We start from the raw sequence: 16561 nt of genomic DNA, 5'->3' as shown, positions 1-16561 counted from the left end.
TCTGATATGACAGGAATATGGGGTCAAGATTAAAAGTAAAATACATATACTCACATATAAAAACAAACACACGCATACAAACACATGTATGAGGGTTATTTACTAAAACTGCATTGTGCAAAATCTCTGCATAGAAACCAATCGGCTTGCAGGTTTAATTGTCAAAGTTTAATTAAACAAGCTGAAGTTAGAAGCTGATTGGTTACTATGCACAGTTGCGCCAGATTCTGATTGCACCAGTTTTAGTAAATCTTTCCAGAGCTTTTATCAAATGTGCGAGCACTATGACACTCTTGCCTACAGAAATAGCCTCCTCCAGTGATGCAACAGCTGCGATCTCCCTTGCTGCCCCATCATCTGGGTTTGGTGTCTTCAGACATCTTGATTCCTTGACCCTGGATGTCTTAACTCCCACACATGCGCATTGGAGTTAAAGTGGAACTGCACTGCATCTGAGCACCACAAACCAAAAATGCTATTTACTGCATTGTTAATATTCAAAGCAAACTCACCCATCCATCCATGTCTTCATGTTTTATTTTGCTAAGAAATCGCTGCATACCCTCTGGCATTTCAGGCCGTGGCCATCTTGAGTAAGGGCAGATAATTCATGTAGCATTTACTTCCTTTAAAACAAGTAAATATGATATACTTATCTATCCATTTACTAGTGCTAGCAGCATAGGGATTCAAAGTAGTCCATGTTGATTGAGCGAGTGAAGTTCCGCTTTAATTCATCCTGGCATCAGACATGCTAATCATCCTGGCATCAGACATGCTAATATCGTCCACTGAGCTGCATGTTCAGAAGAGCATTGCTAGAAAGACAAAATAGGATTTTCATTATATGCAGATTTAAAAAAAAAAAATTCTCCCATGTTGTTTTCTCCTAGTTTTAAGATGGAAGCACAAAAATGGAAGTTATACTGTTAAATATTAATCTGAAGTCAACCAAAGCTGTAGATTCCTAGCCAAAAATCTTCAGCCTTGAACACCATTACATAAATAACATCTTATGACTGTCCCTTTTGTGTCTGCTAGAGATCTCATCCGTATTTCATAGAAATATCAACACTATACTAGTAGTTGGTGTTATACCCAGTATTGGCACTCAGTTCCTGAGTTTTTCCAGAACAATTAAAAAGACAATCTACACAGGCAGTATATGTATTCACACAGGCAGTATTTGTATCCATTACATCCCAAGAAAGAACTATAATTAGTACAACTTCTATGGAAAAATATAATACACCGTGAAATCTTTGCATGGTATTAGTCAAATGTTTAAACCACAACTGAAGGCAATGACAAGAGAAACCACATGTAGAATGTCTGCAGAAAAATGCATTGATTTACAGGACAAAGGGTCAACAACTGATAAGGGAAAAAAAGGAAAACCTAAATCCCAGGTATGCCTCACCTTTTATTTATGGGAGAGTCCCCTGAATTAAAGGACACCAATAACAAGACTGGAGGGGGTGTTATTCCATATAAACTGAGCTTTCTTTATCAAGCTGGATGCATTCTTAAACTTCACTTTGTTCTGAAGAAAATTTGGTCAAATCTCCCTCTCTCCCTCTCCCTCTCTCTCTTCTCTCTCTCCTCTCTCTTCTTCTCTCTCTCTCTTCCTCCCTCCCTCTCTCCGCCTCTCTCTCTGCCCTCCCTCCCCCCCCTCTCGCTCTGCCCCCCCTCTCGCTCTGCCCCCCCTCTCGCTCTCCCCCCCTCTCGCTCTCCCCCCCCTCGCTCTCCCCCCTCTCTCGCTCTCCCCCCTCTCTCGCTCTCCCCCCTCTCTCGCTCTCCCCCCTCTCTCGCTCTCCCCCCTCTCTCGCTCTCCCCCCTCTCTCGCTCTCCCTCCCTCTCTCTCCCTCCCTCTCTCCCTCCCTCTCTCCCCCTCCCCTTCTATCTCTCCCCCTCTCTCTCCCCCCTCTCTCTCCCCCCCTCTCTCTCCCCCCCTCTCTCTCCCCCCCTCTCTCTCCCCCCCTCTCTCCCTCTCTCCCTCCCCTCTCGCCCTCCCTCTCTCTCCCCTCGCCCCCCCTCTCTCGCCCCCCCTCTCTCGCCCCCCCTCTCTCGCCCCCCCTCTCTCGCCCCCCCTCTCTGGCCCCCCCCTCTCTGGCCCCCCCCTCTCTGGCCCCCCCCTCTCTGGCCCCCCCCTCTCTGGCCCCCCTCTCTCTGGCCCCCCTCTCTCTCGCCCCCTCTCTCTCGCCCCCTCTCTCTCGCCCCCTCTCTCTCGCCCCCTCTCTCTCGCCCCCTCTCTCTCGCCCCCTCTCTCTCGCCCCCTCTCTCTCGCCCCCTCTCTCTCGCCCCCTCTCTCTCGCCCCCTCTCTCTCGCCCCCTCTCTCTTCCCCCTCTCCCCCTCTCTCTCCCCCCCCCTCTCTCTCCCCCTCTCTCTCCCCCCCCCTCTCTCTCCCCCTCTCTCTCCCCCCCTCCTTCTCTCCCCCTCTCTCTCCCCCCCTCCTTCTCTCCCCCTCTCTCTCCCCCCCTCCTTCTCTCCCCTCCCCTCTCCTCCCCCCCTCTCTCTCTCCCTCATACATATTTAAATTGCATTGGTATGTTCCAAGGCAGTTGCCAGTTCCACTTACAATATATAGCATTGTTAGCAAACCGCTTCAAACAAAAGGGTGGATCTAAAAAAAACAGCTGCGGGTAGGCTCTATGGAAGAAGAAATACAGAGTCTCTTCCACAAAAGAATCTTTTTGAATTCAAATCACCCACTTCTCTGCTTTTTGTTGCCTTTTTGAGACATGTTCTGTTTGAGACACAGTATGCTTTCACATAAACAAATGTATTCGCGTTTCAAGTAAAATGTAGTTGTGCTACATGCACATGTGGTTTGGCCCATCAACGTCGAATCCTGGCATCTTCAGGTGCACAGGTACAGCATCTAGCCCTCGCTGACAGCAGCCTGTCAAAATGGCTGTCAAGACAGGCTGAAATACTCAGCTTCTGTATGTGGCTGGACACTGTACCCAAGCGTTACTTGCATGTAGGGCCATATGCATTTAGGAATGTATGCCTTGAACACAGGAATTATGCATTCAGTACAATAGTGCCTGAATACATAAGACTTTAAATGTATCGCATCGCTCAGCACAGTGTCCAACCACTGTATATTTCATAGTTATTGACATGCTGATGGCAGCGGGACTTTACATTGCACCTTTGCCTCCGGGGCGCCTGAAGGCGTCGGGATTTGATATTGGAGGGCCAAACCACCCATGCGCATGGCTTAATCTGGATTACATTTTCGCACAAATTAGAAGACTATATATTTCTGTTGTTTGTTTTAGCTTTACCTACAGGAATGCGAATGTACTTTTACATTTTAGTGTATTTATAGTTTAGTATTTTTATAATTCTCTAGAGCAAACACCACAGTAAAAACATGAGAGGTTCTTATTCTTCAGAGACTTTGAGTAAAAATATTTAGTCCACCTTTCCTATGCTCCTAAATTAACATTGAAATATTCTGCATGAAAGCTGTGGCCTCCTCCCATCTTATCTCCCTCTGGCTAAAGTGTTTTTTAGTGTTAAATGGGGCCACACTTTCAGTGTCTCTCTGGTCTGAGTGTCTCCAGTCTTGGAGTATGACTTAGGGGCCCACTATGCAGACACAGCCAATCCAGAAGAAAATTTCAGCATTGAGGCAAGCAGTATTTGTATGGAGGTGTTCTAGGTTAAGATTAGTATGACCAAAGCTTGTTTGGCCACACTTTTCTATTGTGGATCACAGGAGGGAACTTACTAGTGCTCTCCTGTAACCCAGAATCAGCCTGCAGCAGACAGAAGCCTGCTGTCGGCTAACCTCACAGAGCTGCCTCAGACTTTTGGAAGGATCCCAAAAATGTCAGGTTCCACCTAGATGCCTGATCAACAGTTGTCTCTGCTTCTTGGCGCACGGCTAAGAGCTTGAGCCAGCTGTTCCCATCCTCTCCCCCACCTGGCGCTCCACTGAGCACTGGAGGGGCAGAGCAGAGAGCGGTGACTGACTGTCATTGCTCTCTGATTGGAGCAGACCAATCAGCGGTCTTGTAATTGTTCTGTTCTCTAGAAGCCAGTGGGGGACAGCTGCAGCATAACACGGATGCTGAGGCATGGAAGGAAGTATGTGTAATTTTTTTTATGCATTTTATTTATTTTTTACACACCATAAACTTCTGTTTTAATTTAGGAGGAATAGGGAGGGTGGACTAGTATACCCACAGTGCCTTGAAAAAGTATTCATACCCCTTGAAATTTTCCACATTTTGTCATGTTACAGCCAAAAACGTAAATGTATTTTATTGGGATTTTATGTGATAGACCAACACAAAGTGGCACATAATTGTGAAGTGGAAGGAAAATGATAAATGGTTTTCAACATTTTTTACAAATAAATCTGTGAAAAGTGTGGCGTGCATTTGTATTCAGCCCCCCGGAGACAATACTTTGTAGAACCACCTTTTTGCTGCAATTACAGCTATAAGTCTTCTTGGGGATGTCTCTACCAGCTTTGCGCATCTAGAGAGTGAAATTTTTTTTCCCATTCTTCTTTGCAAAATAGCTCACGCTCTGTCAGATTGGATGGAGAGCGTCTGTGAACAGCAATTTTCAAGTCTTGCCACAGAGTCCCAATTGGATTTAGGTCTGGACTTTGACTGAGCCATTCTAACACTTGAATATGCTTTTATCCAAAACCATTCCATTGTAGCTCTGGCTGTATTCTAAAATAAACATTCAAGCGAGCGCTTATTAAAATAAAGATACAAGCAGCTTGCATAAGGAAAAACCTCTAAATCCTTAACTTCTAGATAGATCAGAGATGCAGTGCTAAAACACATATGAATATCAATATATCTCGCATAAAAATAAAATGCAAAGTGACAAGTGATAATAAACAAATCAGAGCGCTGAGGATGAGCGCAATAAAATGACAATAGTGCATTGTCTTAAATTAGACTAACAGGTAACGCAGATATATTGATATTCACATGTGCTTTAGCGCTGCATCTCTGATCTAGCTCTGGCTGTATGTTTTTAGGGTTGTTGTCCTGCTGGAAGGTGAACCTCCGCCCCAGTTTTAAGTTTTTTGCAGACTCTTAACAGGTTTTTTTCTAAGATTGCCCTGTATTTGGCTCCATCCATCTTCCCATCAACTCTGGCCTGCTTGGCTGTCCCTGCTGAAGAAAAGCATCTCCACAACATGATGCTGCCACCACCATGTTTCACGGTGGGGATGGTGTGTTCAGGATGATGTGCAGTGTTAGTTTTCTGCCACACATAGCGTTTTGCTTTTAGACCAAAAAGTTCAATTTTGTAATCATCTGACCAGAGCACCTTCTTCCACATGTTTGTGTCCCCCACATGGCTTCTCGCAAACTACAAAAGGGGCTTTTTATGGCTTTTTTTCAACAATGGTTTTCTCCTTGCCACTCTTCCATAAAGGCCAGATTTGTGCAGTGCATGACTAATAGTTGTCCTGTGGACAGATTCTCCCACCTGAGTTGTGGATCTCTGCAGCTCCTCCAGAGTTACCATGGGCCTCTTGGCTCTTTCTCTGATTAATGCTCTCCTTGGCCTAGTTCTTGTGGACGGCCATGTCTTGGTAGGTTTGCAGTTGTGCCATACTCTTTTCATTTTCAGGTGATGGATTGAACAATGCTCTGTGAGATGTTCAGAGCTTGGGATATTTTTTTATAACCTAACCTTGCTTTAAAATTCTCCACAACTTTATCTCTGACCTGTCTGGTGTGTTCCTTGGCCTTCACGATGCAGTTTATTCACTAATGTTCTCTAACAAACCTCTGAGGGCTTCACAGAACAGCTGTATTTATACTGAGATGAAAATACACACAGGTGGACGCTATTTACTAATTAGGAGGCTTTTGAAGTTAATTGGTTCCACTAGATTTTAGTTAAGGGTATCAGAGTAAAGGGGGCTGAATACAAATGCACGCCACACTTTTCACATATTTATTTGTAAAAAAAAATGTTAAAAACCATTTATCATTTTCCTTCCGCTTCACAATTATGTGCTACTTTGTGTTGGTTTATCACATAAAATTCCAATAAAATACATTTACATTTTGGTTGTAACATGACAAAATGTGGAACATTTCAAGGGGTGTGAATACTTTTTCAAGGCACTGTATTACTAAGAGCTGACTCTTTAAACAATGGTGGGAAAATGATATGGATGGGCACAAATAATTAGGTGATATCAAAATTTGTTCTAAATGAATATGTCATTTCTCTGCTTTTTGTTTTTGTGCTTATTTGGCATCTCATTTATGACCACTGTAGGTGTGTTATGGAAAGTTTCACTTTTTACATGAGCATGTATTTTATTTCCAGCGAAGAGTACAACATTGTTAGAACTGTCTTTTTTCATTCTGTCCTAGATGTGAGTGAGCTGAAGGAATGCCTCCATGTACTAGTAAAGGAACAGCAAGTGCTTGCGACACAGACTGCGACCACCACACTCTCTGCTATGAGGCTAAAGCAGAGGCTGGTCATACTGGAGCGTTATTTTATTGCACTAAACAGAACTGTGTTTCAGGAAAATGTCAAAGTGAAGTGGAAATGTAGCATTCTCCCTCCCCCTGCTGCTGAAAAGAAAAGGTATTCTGTCAATAAATATATTAATTAAGCTGTGGGCATTTATTGCCTTTTTTTTTTTTTTTTAATTTTTGATAAAACCAAAATTCAAGGTTTGAAATTTTATAGTCTTTATTATGAGATACATTTATGTAATCTTTTGTTAAAAATTAACACATGTCAAATCCTTCAGGGCACACAAGTGTTTTTTGTTCCTACATTTAAAAAAAAAAGAAAAAAAGTGGCTTTTTTGCACACAAGGGAGGCACAGCTGTATTGTAGAGCCTTCTGTCAGTAGCCTGTCAAATTCTGTGACAGGCTGAAATACGCAGCAGCTGGATGCTGTTCTGAGCAGTACTCCCCTTTTAGGGCCTATGTGTTCAGGGATGCCGAATTCCTGCATTCAAGAGATATGTCCCTGAAATTATGTAGTCCTAAACGTGAGTACCGCCAGGAGCTGTGTCCTGCTGTCGCTCATTTCAATCATTTCTATCATCGCTTTAGAAAGGCTGCTGGCAGCAGGCTGTACAATGCACCTGTGCCTCCTTTGCACCCAAAAAAGCCATTTTTTTTCACTGAGAAAAACTGTCCATGTGCACATGCTCATAGCCTATACAGCCAGGTGTTCACATTGTATTAAATGCAAAACTGCCCATGTGTACGTGCTCATAGCCTATACATCCAGGTGTTCACATTGTATTAAATGCAAAACTGCCCATGTGCACGTGCTCATAGCCTATACAGCCAGGTGTTCACATTGTATTAAATGCAAAACTGCCCATGTGCACGTGCTCATAGCCTATACAGCCAGGTGTTCACATTGTATTAAATGCAAAACTGCCCATGTGCACGTGCTCATAGCCTATATAGCCACGTGTTCACATTGTATTAAATGCAAAACTGCCCATGTGCACGTGCTCATAGCCTATACAGCCACGTGTTCACATTGTAATAAATGCAAAACTGCCCATGTGCACGTGCTCATAGCCTATACAGCCACGTGTTCACAATGTATTAAATGCAAAACTGCCCATGTGCACGTGCTCATAGCCTATACAGCCACGTGTTCACATTGTATTAAATGCAAAACTGCCCATGTGCACGTGCTCATAGCCTATACAGCCACGTGTTCACATTGTATTAAATGCAAAACTGCCCATGTGCACGTGCTCATAGCCTATACAGCCAGGTGTTCACGTTGTATTAAATACAAAACTGCCCATGTGCACGTGCTCATAGCCTATACAGCCACGTGTTCACATTGTATTAAATGCAAAACTGCCCATGTGCATGTGCTCATAGCCTTTACAGCCACGTGTTCACATTGTATTAAATTCTAATGGCACAAGGTTAATTAAAGTGGTTTAAAGGCTTAAGGTTTTTTACCATCATGCATTTTGTGCATGAAGGTAAAAAACTTTGTGTGCAGGAGCCCCCCCAGCCCCCTAATACTCATCTAAGTCCCCTCTCTATCCAGTGATGTGCACTGGAATCTCGGCTATCCCGGGACTCCCTCTTCTCATTGGCTGAGACAGAAGTGGGAGGCATTGGCTCCCACTGCTGTCAGTCATGTAAAGAGAGGGGGCAGGGCTGAGCTGCGGCTTCGTGTGTGAATGTACACACGGAGCAGCAGGTGCACCCATAGCAAGCTGCTTGCTGTGGGGGACACCCGACAGGAGGGAAGGGCCAGGAGAGCCTGTGGAGGACCCGAAAAGAGGAGGATCCAAGCTGCTGTGTGCAAAACCACTGCACAGAGCAGGTAAGTATAACATGTTTCTTAATTTTTCCTTAAAAAAAGTAAGCTTTTTGAATCACTTTAAGTAGCATAACTGTAGCCACATTTACCCAGCTTAAAAAGATATGTAAACCCTGTAATGATTATAATAATAATTGCTTCATTTACTATATATTTTTTACAATTTAGGCAACATAATCTGTCTAAAAAACCTATTCTAAGGTTTTCAGCTGCACATTTATGTGATGTGTAGACATTCTAAATGATTTAAAGCTATTGTAAAAATTCCTTCACATTGCAGAGAGCAGCAAGAAAGTGGTGAGAGTGCTTTATGTGTCCCAAAAAGCAAAATTTCAATGTACCTGCAGTAGAGGATGCCGTTTCCCTTGATCTCTAGTAGCTACAGTAATCAACTACTGGCTGTGATGATGCAAGATATTTTAACTGGTGGCAGTACACATTAAAGCTATTTTGTTTGTTGAGCGGAACAAAATATATCAAGTTGCATTTGTAGTAAAAATAATGGTGTCATTGCATATTCTAGAACCTGTACAAAACTTGCTTATATACCCCATGTAATCAATTTAAAGATATAGCTGCATTCACATATACTGGATATTTTGTATATAATGGCTAGAATGTATGTTTATAGGCTATATCTGAAAGAATAGCTAGGAATTATTGAGGCAGCATAAAGAATGATGGTAATGGGAGATATGCAGTAACCAATCAAATCTCTTGTTTCACTGGTACTGCACATTATCACTGCTCTTTGCAGTGGAAAATTTTTAGTTTAATTAGGTTGATGGGGTTTAATCAGGTATACAGTGAGGAACAGAAGTATTTGAACACCCTGCGATTTTGCAAGTTCTCCCACTTAGAAATCATGGAGGGGTCTGAAATTCACATTGTAGGTGCATTCCCACTCTGAGAGACAGAATTTTTAACAAAAATTCAGGAAATCACATTGTATGATTTTTAAAGAATTTATTTGTCTTGCACTGCTGAACATAAGTATTTGAACACCTAAGAAACAGCAAGAATTCTGGCTCTCAAAGACCTGTTACTGTGCCTTTAAAAAGTCCACCTCTACTCCACTCATTAATCTAACTTAGTAGCACCTGTCTGAGCTCTTTAAAGACACCAGTCCACCCCACAGTCAGTCAGACGCCAACTACTACCATGGGCAAGATCAGAGAGCTGTCAAAAAGACACCAGAGACAACATTGTGGACCTCCACAAGGCTGGAAAGGGCTACGGGGCAATTACCAAGCAGCTTGGTGAATATAGATCAACTGTTGGAGCAATTGTTAGAAAATGGAAGAGGCTAAAGACGACTGTCAGTCTCCCTCGAACTGGGGCTCCATGCAAGATCTCACCTCATGGGGTATCGCTGATAAGAAAGGTGAGGAATCAGCCCAAAACTACAAGGGAGGAGCTGGTCAATGACATGAAGAGAGCTGGGACCACAGTTTCAAAGGTCACTGTCGGTAGAACACTACGCCGTCATGGTTTCAAATCATGCATTGCACGGAAGGTTCCCCTGCTCAAGTCCTCACATGTCCAGGCCCGTCTGAAGTTTGTCAATGACCATGTGGATGATCCAGAGGAGGCATGGGAGAAAGTCATGTGGTCAGATGAGACCAAAGTAGAACTTTTTGGTCTAAACTTGCAAAATTGCAGGGTGTTCAAATACTTCTGTTCCTCACTGTATATGCTGAAATTGGATAACAGAAATGAATGATCTTGTAATAATTACAATCTGGTAATGAGCTTGTATTTTTTAAAGAATTCTGTATGCGTTTACTGTAAACATTTTACTTTGGGCCAGCTGGCTCAATGTGAATTATGCAGATGCTACGTAGAGGTGACGGTGTTCTCTTCTTGCGGGTGCTCCAGTGACTTTTTCTGTATGTATACTAAAGAGTGTCTGGCTCTGGCACCTCTGCTGCTTAGGAGCAGCCTTTTATTCTTTTTTTTTTTTTCTTTTTTTTTTCCGTTTAGTGTTTAGGCTTCCTCTGAATTGGTGAGGCCTAGATCGTGATGTCGCGTGCCCACCTACCTCTCCACCTCGGGCGTTCAGTGGAAGCCTTGTATTTGTTGATTGAAAAAAAAAAAAAATACAAGGCTTCTCTTGAGTGGCGGAAGTGCTGCTGTAAGCGACTCTTTATTTAGTATACAGAGGGGAAGTTGGAGCACCTATAGGAAGAAGACATTCCTGTATTTTGCATAGGCTACAACCGTAACAGATTCACCATCGGCCACACAAAGGTGGCAGCTACTTACATATGTTTAAAATAATCATGTTCCTGGAGTTCTTCTTTAATGGTTAATATAGCAAAAAAATCCCAATGTGAAAAAAATATTAAATTAATATAAAATATAATAACAAACAATGCACAAAGAACTAATGAAGAATAATAAAGTCCATATCGTGAGTCTTTCAATATATAATGATGACTTGTGCCATTCAAACCTTCCTTTTAACCACTTGCCTACTGGGCACATATACCCCCTTCCTGCCCATGCCAATTTTCAGCTTTTGGTGCTGTCGCACTTTGAATGACAATTGCGCAGTCATGCAACACTGTACCCATATGAAATTTTTATCATTGTTTCGCACAAATGGAACTTTCTTTTGGTGGTATTTAATCGCCGCTGGGTGTTTTTATTTTTTTGCTATAAACAAAAAAAGAAAAAAAAAAAGTTTTTCTTTGTTTCTATTATAAAATTTTTGAAACAGGTAATTTTTCTCCTTCACTGATGTGCGTTTGATGAGGCTGCACTGATGAGGTAGCATGGATAGGCAGCACTGGTGGGCACTGATGGGCAGCACTGATGGGCACTGATAGGCAGCACTGATGATACTGCACTTCTGGGCACTGCTGCGCAGCACTGATGGGTGGCACTGCTGGGCACAGGTGGGTGTTGATGGGTACAGGTGGGTGGCACAGGTAGGTGGTACTGCTGGGCACTGATCATCAGAGCCGATCTCTTCTCTGACAATTGCCGGTTATCGGCAGTACTTTCCTCGCGTTGTGACAGCATGAGGAAAGTGCAGCCGATAACCTTCAACTGTATTTACCCGGTGATCTGCTGTGTCATTGGACACAGCTGATCACGTGGTAAAAAGTCGCTGCGATTGGCCTTTTACCACATCACGTGTTTAGCTGTGTCCGTAGGACACAGCGATCACTGGGGGCCTGCAGGGGCCGTGTTCTGGGAGGGGACATCCTCCCAGAACTAGACAACCGCGCTGTTGCTGTCTTTCGGCTATAGCGCAGTTGGGAAGAGGTTAACATATGCAATGTGCCTTCACCAACACCGACATCAGTTGTGCTCTCACCTGAAATTTTTGACCGTACAATTAAGTTTGGTCAAAAATGACTTGCACTTATTAAATGGACATGTATTGGTGGTAAGACCTCTATCAAGACTTTCCTTCACTGCTGATGCAGCTCCTTCCTTCTCCTCCGCTCCACGCACATATAGAAAAATATAAGCAAACCAATAGTGCTTTATTGTTTAAAAACCCACATTTTATTAAAATATACAATGCCCACTCACATAATATGGGGGCTCTGTTGCACCAAATATTGCACAAATGAATACAACAATCCCTAAAACTGTAAGCTGACACCCTCAGGTTCTAATGGATCTCACCGTACTCCTCTCCGTGAGCTCTCTCCAGGCTCTCTCAATTTTTTAAATGATAAAGCACTATTGGTTTGCCTATATTGTTTCTATATGTGCACTGAGCGGAGGAGAAGGAAGGAGCTGAATCAGCAGTGCAGGAGAGTTTTGATAGAGGTCTTACCACCAATATATGTCCATTTAATGGGCTCAAGCCATTTTTGACCAAACTTAATTGTGCAGTCAAACATTTCAGGTGAGAACACAACTGGTGTCAGTGTTGTGAAGGCACATTGCATATGTTAAAAGATTTAAATGGCACAAGTCATCATTATATATTGAAAGTATCATGATATGGAGATGGACTTTATTATTCATTAGTTCTTTTGTGCACATTGTATTATATTTTATATTATTTTAATATTTTTTTCACATTGGGATTTTTTTTGCTATTTATATTTAGCATTGGTTAACATTAAGAGAAGCGTGGCACCATCATTGTATGTTTTCTGTATATAGCACATTTTTATGAGTATGTGTAGGTGTGAGCAGCTTTTCAATTTTAATTATTACAGATTTTTGGGATTGCTCGCAGGTTTTCAATTTTTTATAATATTCTTCTTTAATGGTTACAGAGAAATCTGTGGATTTGGATGAACATATAAAGTACCTGCATGTCTATGTATCTGTAAACATGTGCATCTGAAAAAGTGGATGTGATTGTTTTGTCTTTCGGTATCCATACATGAACCAAATATTTTAGCAACTTATTTTGCACACAATTGTTGAGTCCATGGACAGGAAACTCCCATTTGCTGCTTATGTATACATATTGTAATTTAGGTTTAAAAATCCTGACCTCTTTTTGGTTTTCCATATGTAGTCTGCTTTGTCTCATTGTAGAATGTTTGCGCATACCCTAAGTTATTTATTCCTAATTCATTTTCTGTTGTCCAGAAGTTTTTTTTATTTGTATGTTTTGTAAGCAATACCTTCTGTAGTATGGTGATATTTTGCTTTTTAGTTACGTTTCATGTTAGTCTGACTTTGTTTCTGAAATCAGTGGCTTCATCCCTTGCAGTGAGGACAATTCTGAGAATAACTTTCATGTACACAGCTCCCGTCCAGTTGGTCAAGGGGTGGAAGGACTTGCCAGAGTGGGCTCGCGAGCAGCACTCTCTTTTGCATTTGCATTCCTTCGCAGAGCTTGGAGGTCTGGTAAGGAAACTGCTTTAATGCCAATTAGCCAATTTCACACAGATTACATTGTGTTAGATGGAATGTATGGTGCCTTTTATTTTCCTTCTTGCCTTACCAAAATATAACAGGTACCCAATGATGTTATTTCTCATTACACAAGTAAATTAAAACCTTTTACATATAAATATTAAAGGATAAGTTCACCTTTGGGAACATGTTAAATGTTCCACCCGTTTTTAGGGTGGAACACGTAACATGTTCCCATAGCTGCAGCCGCGCCCGCTGTCCTGTCCCTCTGACAGATAACACGGGGAGAAGTTTCCCTGTACTGTCTGTCCAATTTGAAAACCGCGCGGCCATGTGGGCCCACACAGACGCATCATTCATTCACCGACCTCTGTAAATGAATGAACTGCAGGTCCTGACAGCCTTAGCGGCTGTGGGCTTGTAGTTTTCAATGCACTACCACAGTGCTATTGTAGTTCATTGAAACTTCCTGCCAGAATATCTGCTTGGCCGTACATCACTGTACAGCAAACAGATATTCTGACAGGTCTGCAGGAGACCTGCATGGCATCAGCGATCTACTGATCACTGGTGCAATGCTTTCCAGGCTGCTTTTGGAAAAAAATAATAAATGCACTTTTTTTTTACCTGCAAAATAATGTGCATTTATTATTTTTGTCCAAAAGGTGAACTTATCCTTTTAATGTTTTGTCTTTTATAGGAACATCTTACTAGTGTGCTGGAAATAAACCTGTTACCACTGTGCCGTTTTAAACATGTTTTAAATGAAGGTTCAGATTAAAGAGACTCCACTAATCTGTATGGATTGATATTTTGTTACCAGCAGCAAGTGTGCAGCCAAACTCGCATTAAATAAAACCCATCAAAAAGCACACCACACTCTGCACTCTGATCTAGTGATTTGTGCCAAGTAATGACTGCTTTCCACAAGCTGTCACTTTGATACGCAAGTATCATAGACACCACATCAACAATGTTTTGCTGTATTAAAAGTTATCTGATTGAAGCAACTGGGAGAGATGGAAAGTTAAGTCTGCAGTAATGTGTTATATATATATATATATATATATATATTATATACACTCACAGACAATTTATAACTCACAATTATATCCAGAGACCGCTGTTAGCAGAGAATCCTCCTATGCAAGTAAAGATGTTGTCCTTTACTCCTAGGAAATAAGGTATGCTAAGCTTTTGGAACCTGCAGGATAAGTCATCGGCTCCACCTCTCTTGCAGGCTGTTACAGTGGAATCCAACATCTGTAAACTCACACACTGTTGTGCAGCCACAAGACTACCAGCACATCTGCTTCCAGGACCCCTTTCTGGTGCAGGGACTGAAAGTCTTCCAGGACAGACCCAAGGATATAGCAACAAAAAGTTTTAATATATGCATATTTGGATTACAGAGTATCCCTTTTGAATCCCGACCCAGGATTCAGGTATAGACTTCTTCAGACAACCCTGAAGAAGGCTTTTCAGGCAAAACTTGGGTCGAGATATAAATTATGCTTTTAATAGTAATCACTCCAAGCAGATTCAAAGCACAAAATGGGACAGACCCAAGGGTATTAAGACAGACCTTATAATCCAAATGTGAATATATTAAAAGTTTTTGTAGCCTTGGATCTGCACTTATTGTGCTTTGATTCCTCTTGCAGTGATTACAGTTTAAAGCATCCCATCTCTATCCTGAATTTGGTTTCGCCACAAAAGGTTTTTTTTAGAAGTCTTTAGTTAGAAGTAGGGGTATAGGCGTGATGCTTTTTTGTAATCTGAGTATGAGTATATAAAAAATATTTAGCTTCTATACTGGACTGTGTGTTCTTTTATTCCACTTGCAGTGAATTCAGCTGGAGGACTTTCAGTCTGTGCACCAAAGAGGGAGCCTGGTATCATATGTGCATCTGGGATTATGGATGCACAGAAGTTGGATTCTACTGTGTAAGCCTGCAGTGAGAAAGTGGTGCATCTGATCTATCATTCATTTTAGTTAACAGCGGAGCATAGCACACTTTATTTCTTAGGAGTAAGAGGCAATGGAGGAGATTTACTAAAACTGGTGCACTCAGAATCTGGTGCATATGTGCATGGTAGCCAATTGGCTTTTAAATTATTATTATTATTATTATTATTATTATACAGGATTTATTTAGCGCCAACAGTTTGCTCAGTGCTTTACAATATAAAGGGAGACAATACAGCAACGATACAGTTCAATACAAGAGGGTTAGGGGGGCCCTTGGAGCTTACAATATAAGAGGGAGGGGCTGGTGGTACAAAAGGTAATAACCGCGGGGGATGAACTGATAGGAGGAATAGAAGATTCCGTTATTAGCTGAAGGTGGGATAGGCTTCCCTGAAGAGATAGAGTTTTTTAAGAGATCACATAAAAGTGGGCAGAGTAGGCGTTAGTCAGATTGGGTAAGAGTGTTCCAGAGGATGGGGGAGGCTCTGGAGAAGTCCTGGAGATGAGCATGGGAGGAGGAGACAAGGGAGCAGGAGTTCGTGTGAGGAGCGGAGCGGTCGATTTGGGTGATATTTGGAGACAAGATTGGTGATGTAATTTAGGGCAGAGTTATAAATGGGTTTATATGTTACTGTTAATGATGTGAATTTTATTTGTTGGGCAATGGGAAGCCAGTGGAGGGATTGGCAGAGAGGGCTGGCAGATATGGAATGGTTAGTAAGTTGGATGAGTCTGGCAGCAGCATTGATGATAGACTGTAGAGGGGATAGCCTGCGATTTGGTAGGCCAATGAGGAGGGAGTTACAATAGTCGAGGTGAGAGATAACAAGGGAGTGAATAAGTTGCTTAGTGGTTTCAGAGGTTAATAACGGGCGTATCTTGGAGATGCTGCGAAGGTAAAGTGTACAAGATTTGGACAATGATTGGATTTGGGGCTGAAAGGACAGATGGGAGTCTAGGATTGCACCTAGTACCCTGGCATGAAGGGAGGGACTGATTTAACTTCAGCTTGTTCAATTAATCTTTGACAATAAAACCTGGAAAGCTGATTAGTTTATATGCAGAGCTGCACCAGATTTTGCACTCTCCAGTTTTAGTAAATCGCCCCCAATGTCTTTACATGCATAGGGGATTTTCTGCTGACATCAGTCTGTGAGTAGTATCTACCTTGCTGCAAACTTTACTCTCTGTTTTTTTCCAGTTGCTACAACTATAAACTAGCGATACAGTGCAATATTGATACTATGCCATTATAGACCCCACAATGACAGAATTTTGCTTCGTTAAAAGTATCAAGTCCTAGAAACTAGGACTTTGTTATTGTGGTGACTACCATACTATAGTATCAAAGTTCTAGTTGCTAGAACCAGATAAAATATGGCACAATATCTATTGTGGTGTCTGTAGTATCAAAGTAACT

At 42.1% G+C, this 16561-nt stretch overlaps 1 protein-coding gene across 11 annotated transcripts in view; it reads left to right on the top strand.

Moving 5' to 3' along the window:
• HERC2 (HECT and RLD domain containing E3 ubiquitin protein ligase 2) overlaps positions 1–16561 on the top strand; it is a 233271-nt gene that overhangs the window by 37620 nt on the left and 179090 nt on the right. For 8 of the 11 annotated variants that reach the window (XM_089693497.1, XM_089693493.1, XM_089693494.1 and 5 more), the window contains 2 exons: positions 6379–6598; positions 13024–13160. In XM_089693497.1, the coding sequence (XP_089549623.1) occupies positions 6379–6598; positions 13024–13160 (357 nt within the window). The remainder of the gene's footprint in view (positions 1–6378; positions 6599–13023; positions 13161–16561) is intronic. The other 3 variants (XM_089693500.1, XM_089693499.1, XM_089693498.1) reach the window with 1 other exon arrangement.

This window comes from Staurois parvus, unplaced genomic scaffold (genome assembly GCF_062004578.1).
Source record: "Staurois parvus isolate SC_StPar_1 unplaced genomic scaffold, SC_StPar_1.0 ptg000634l, whole genome shotgun sequence".
Classification (NCBI taxonomy): Eukaryota; Metazoa; Chordata; class Amphibia; order Anura; family Ranidae; genus Staurois; species Staurois parvus.
This window is presented reverse-complemented; position numbering and strand designations above follow the sequence as displayed.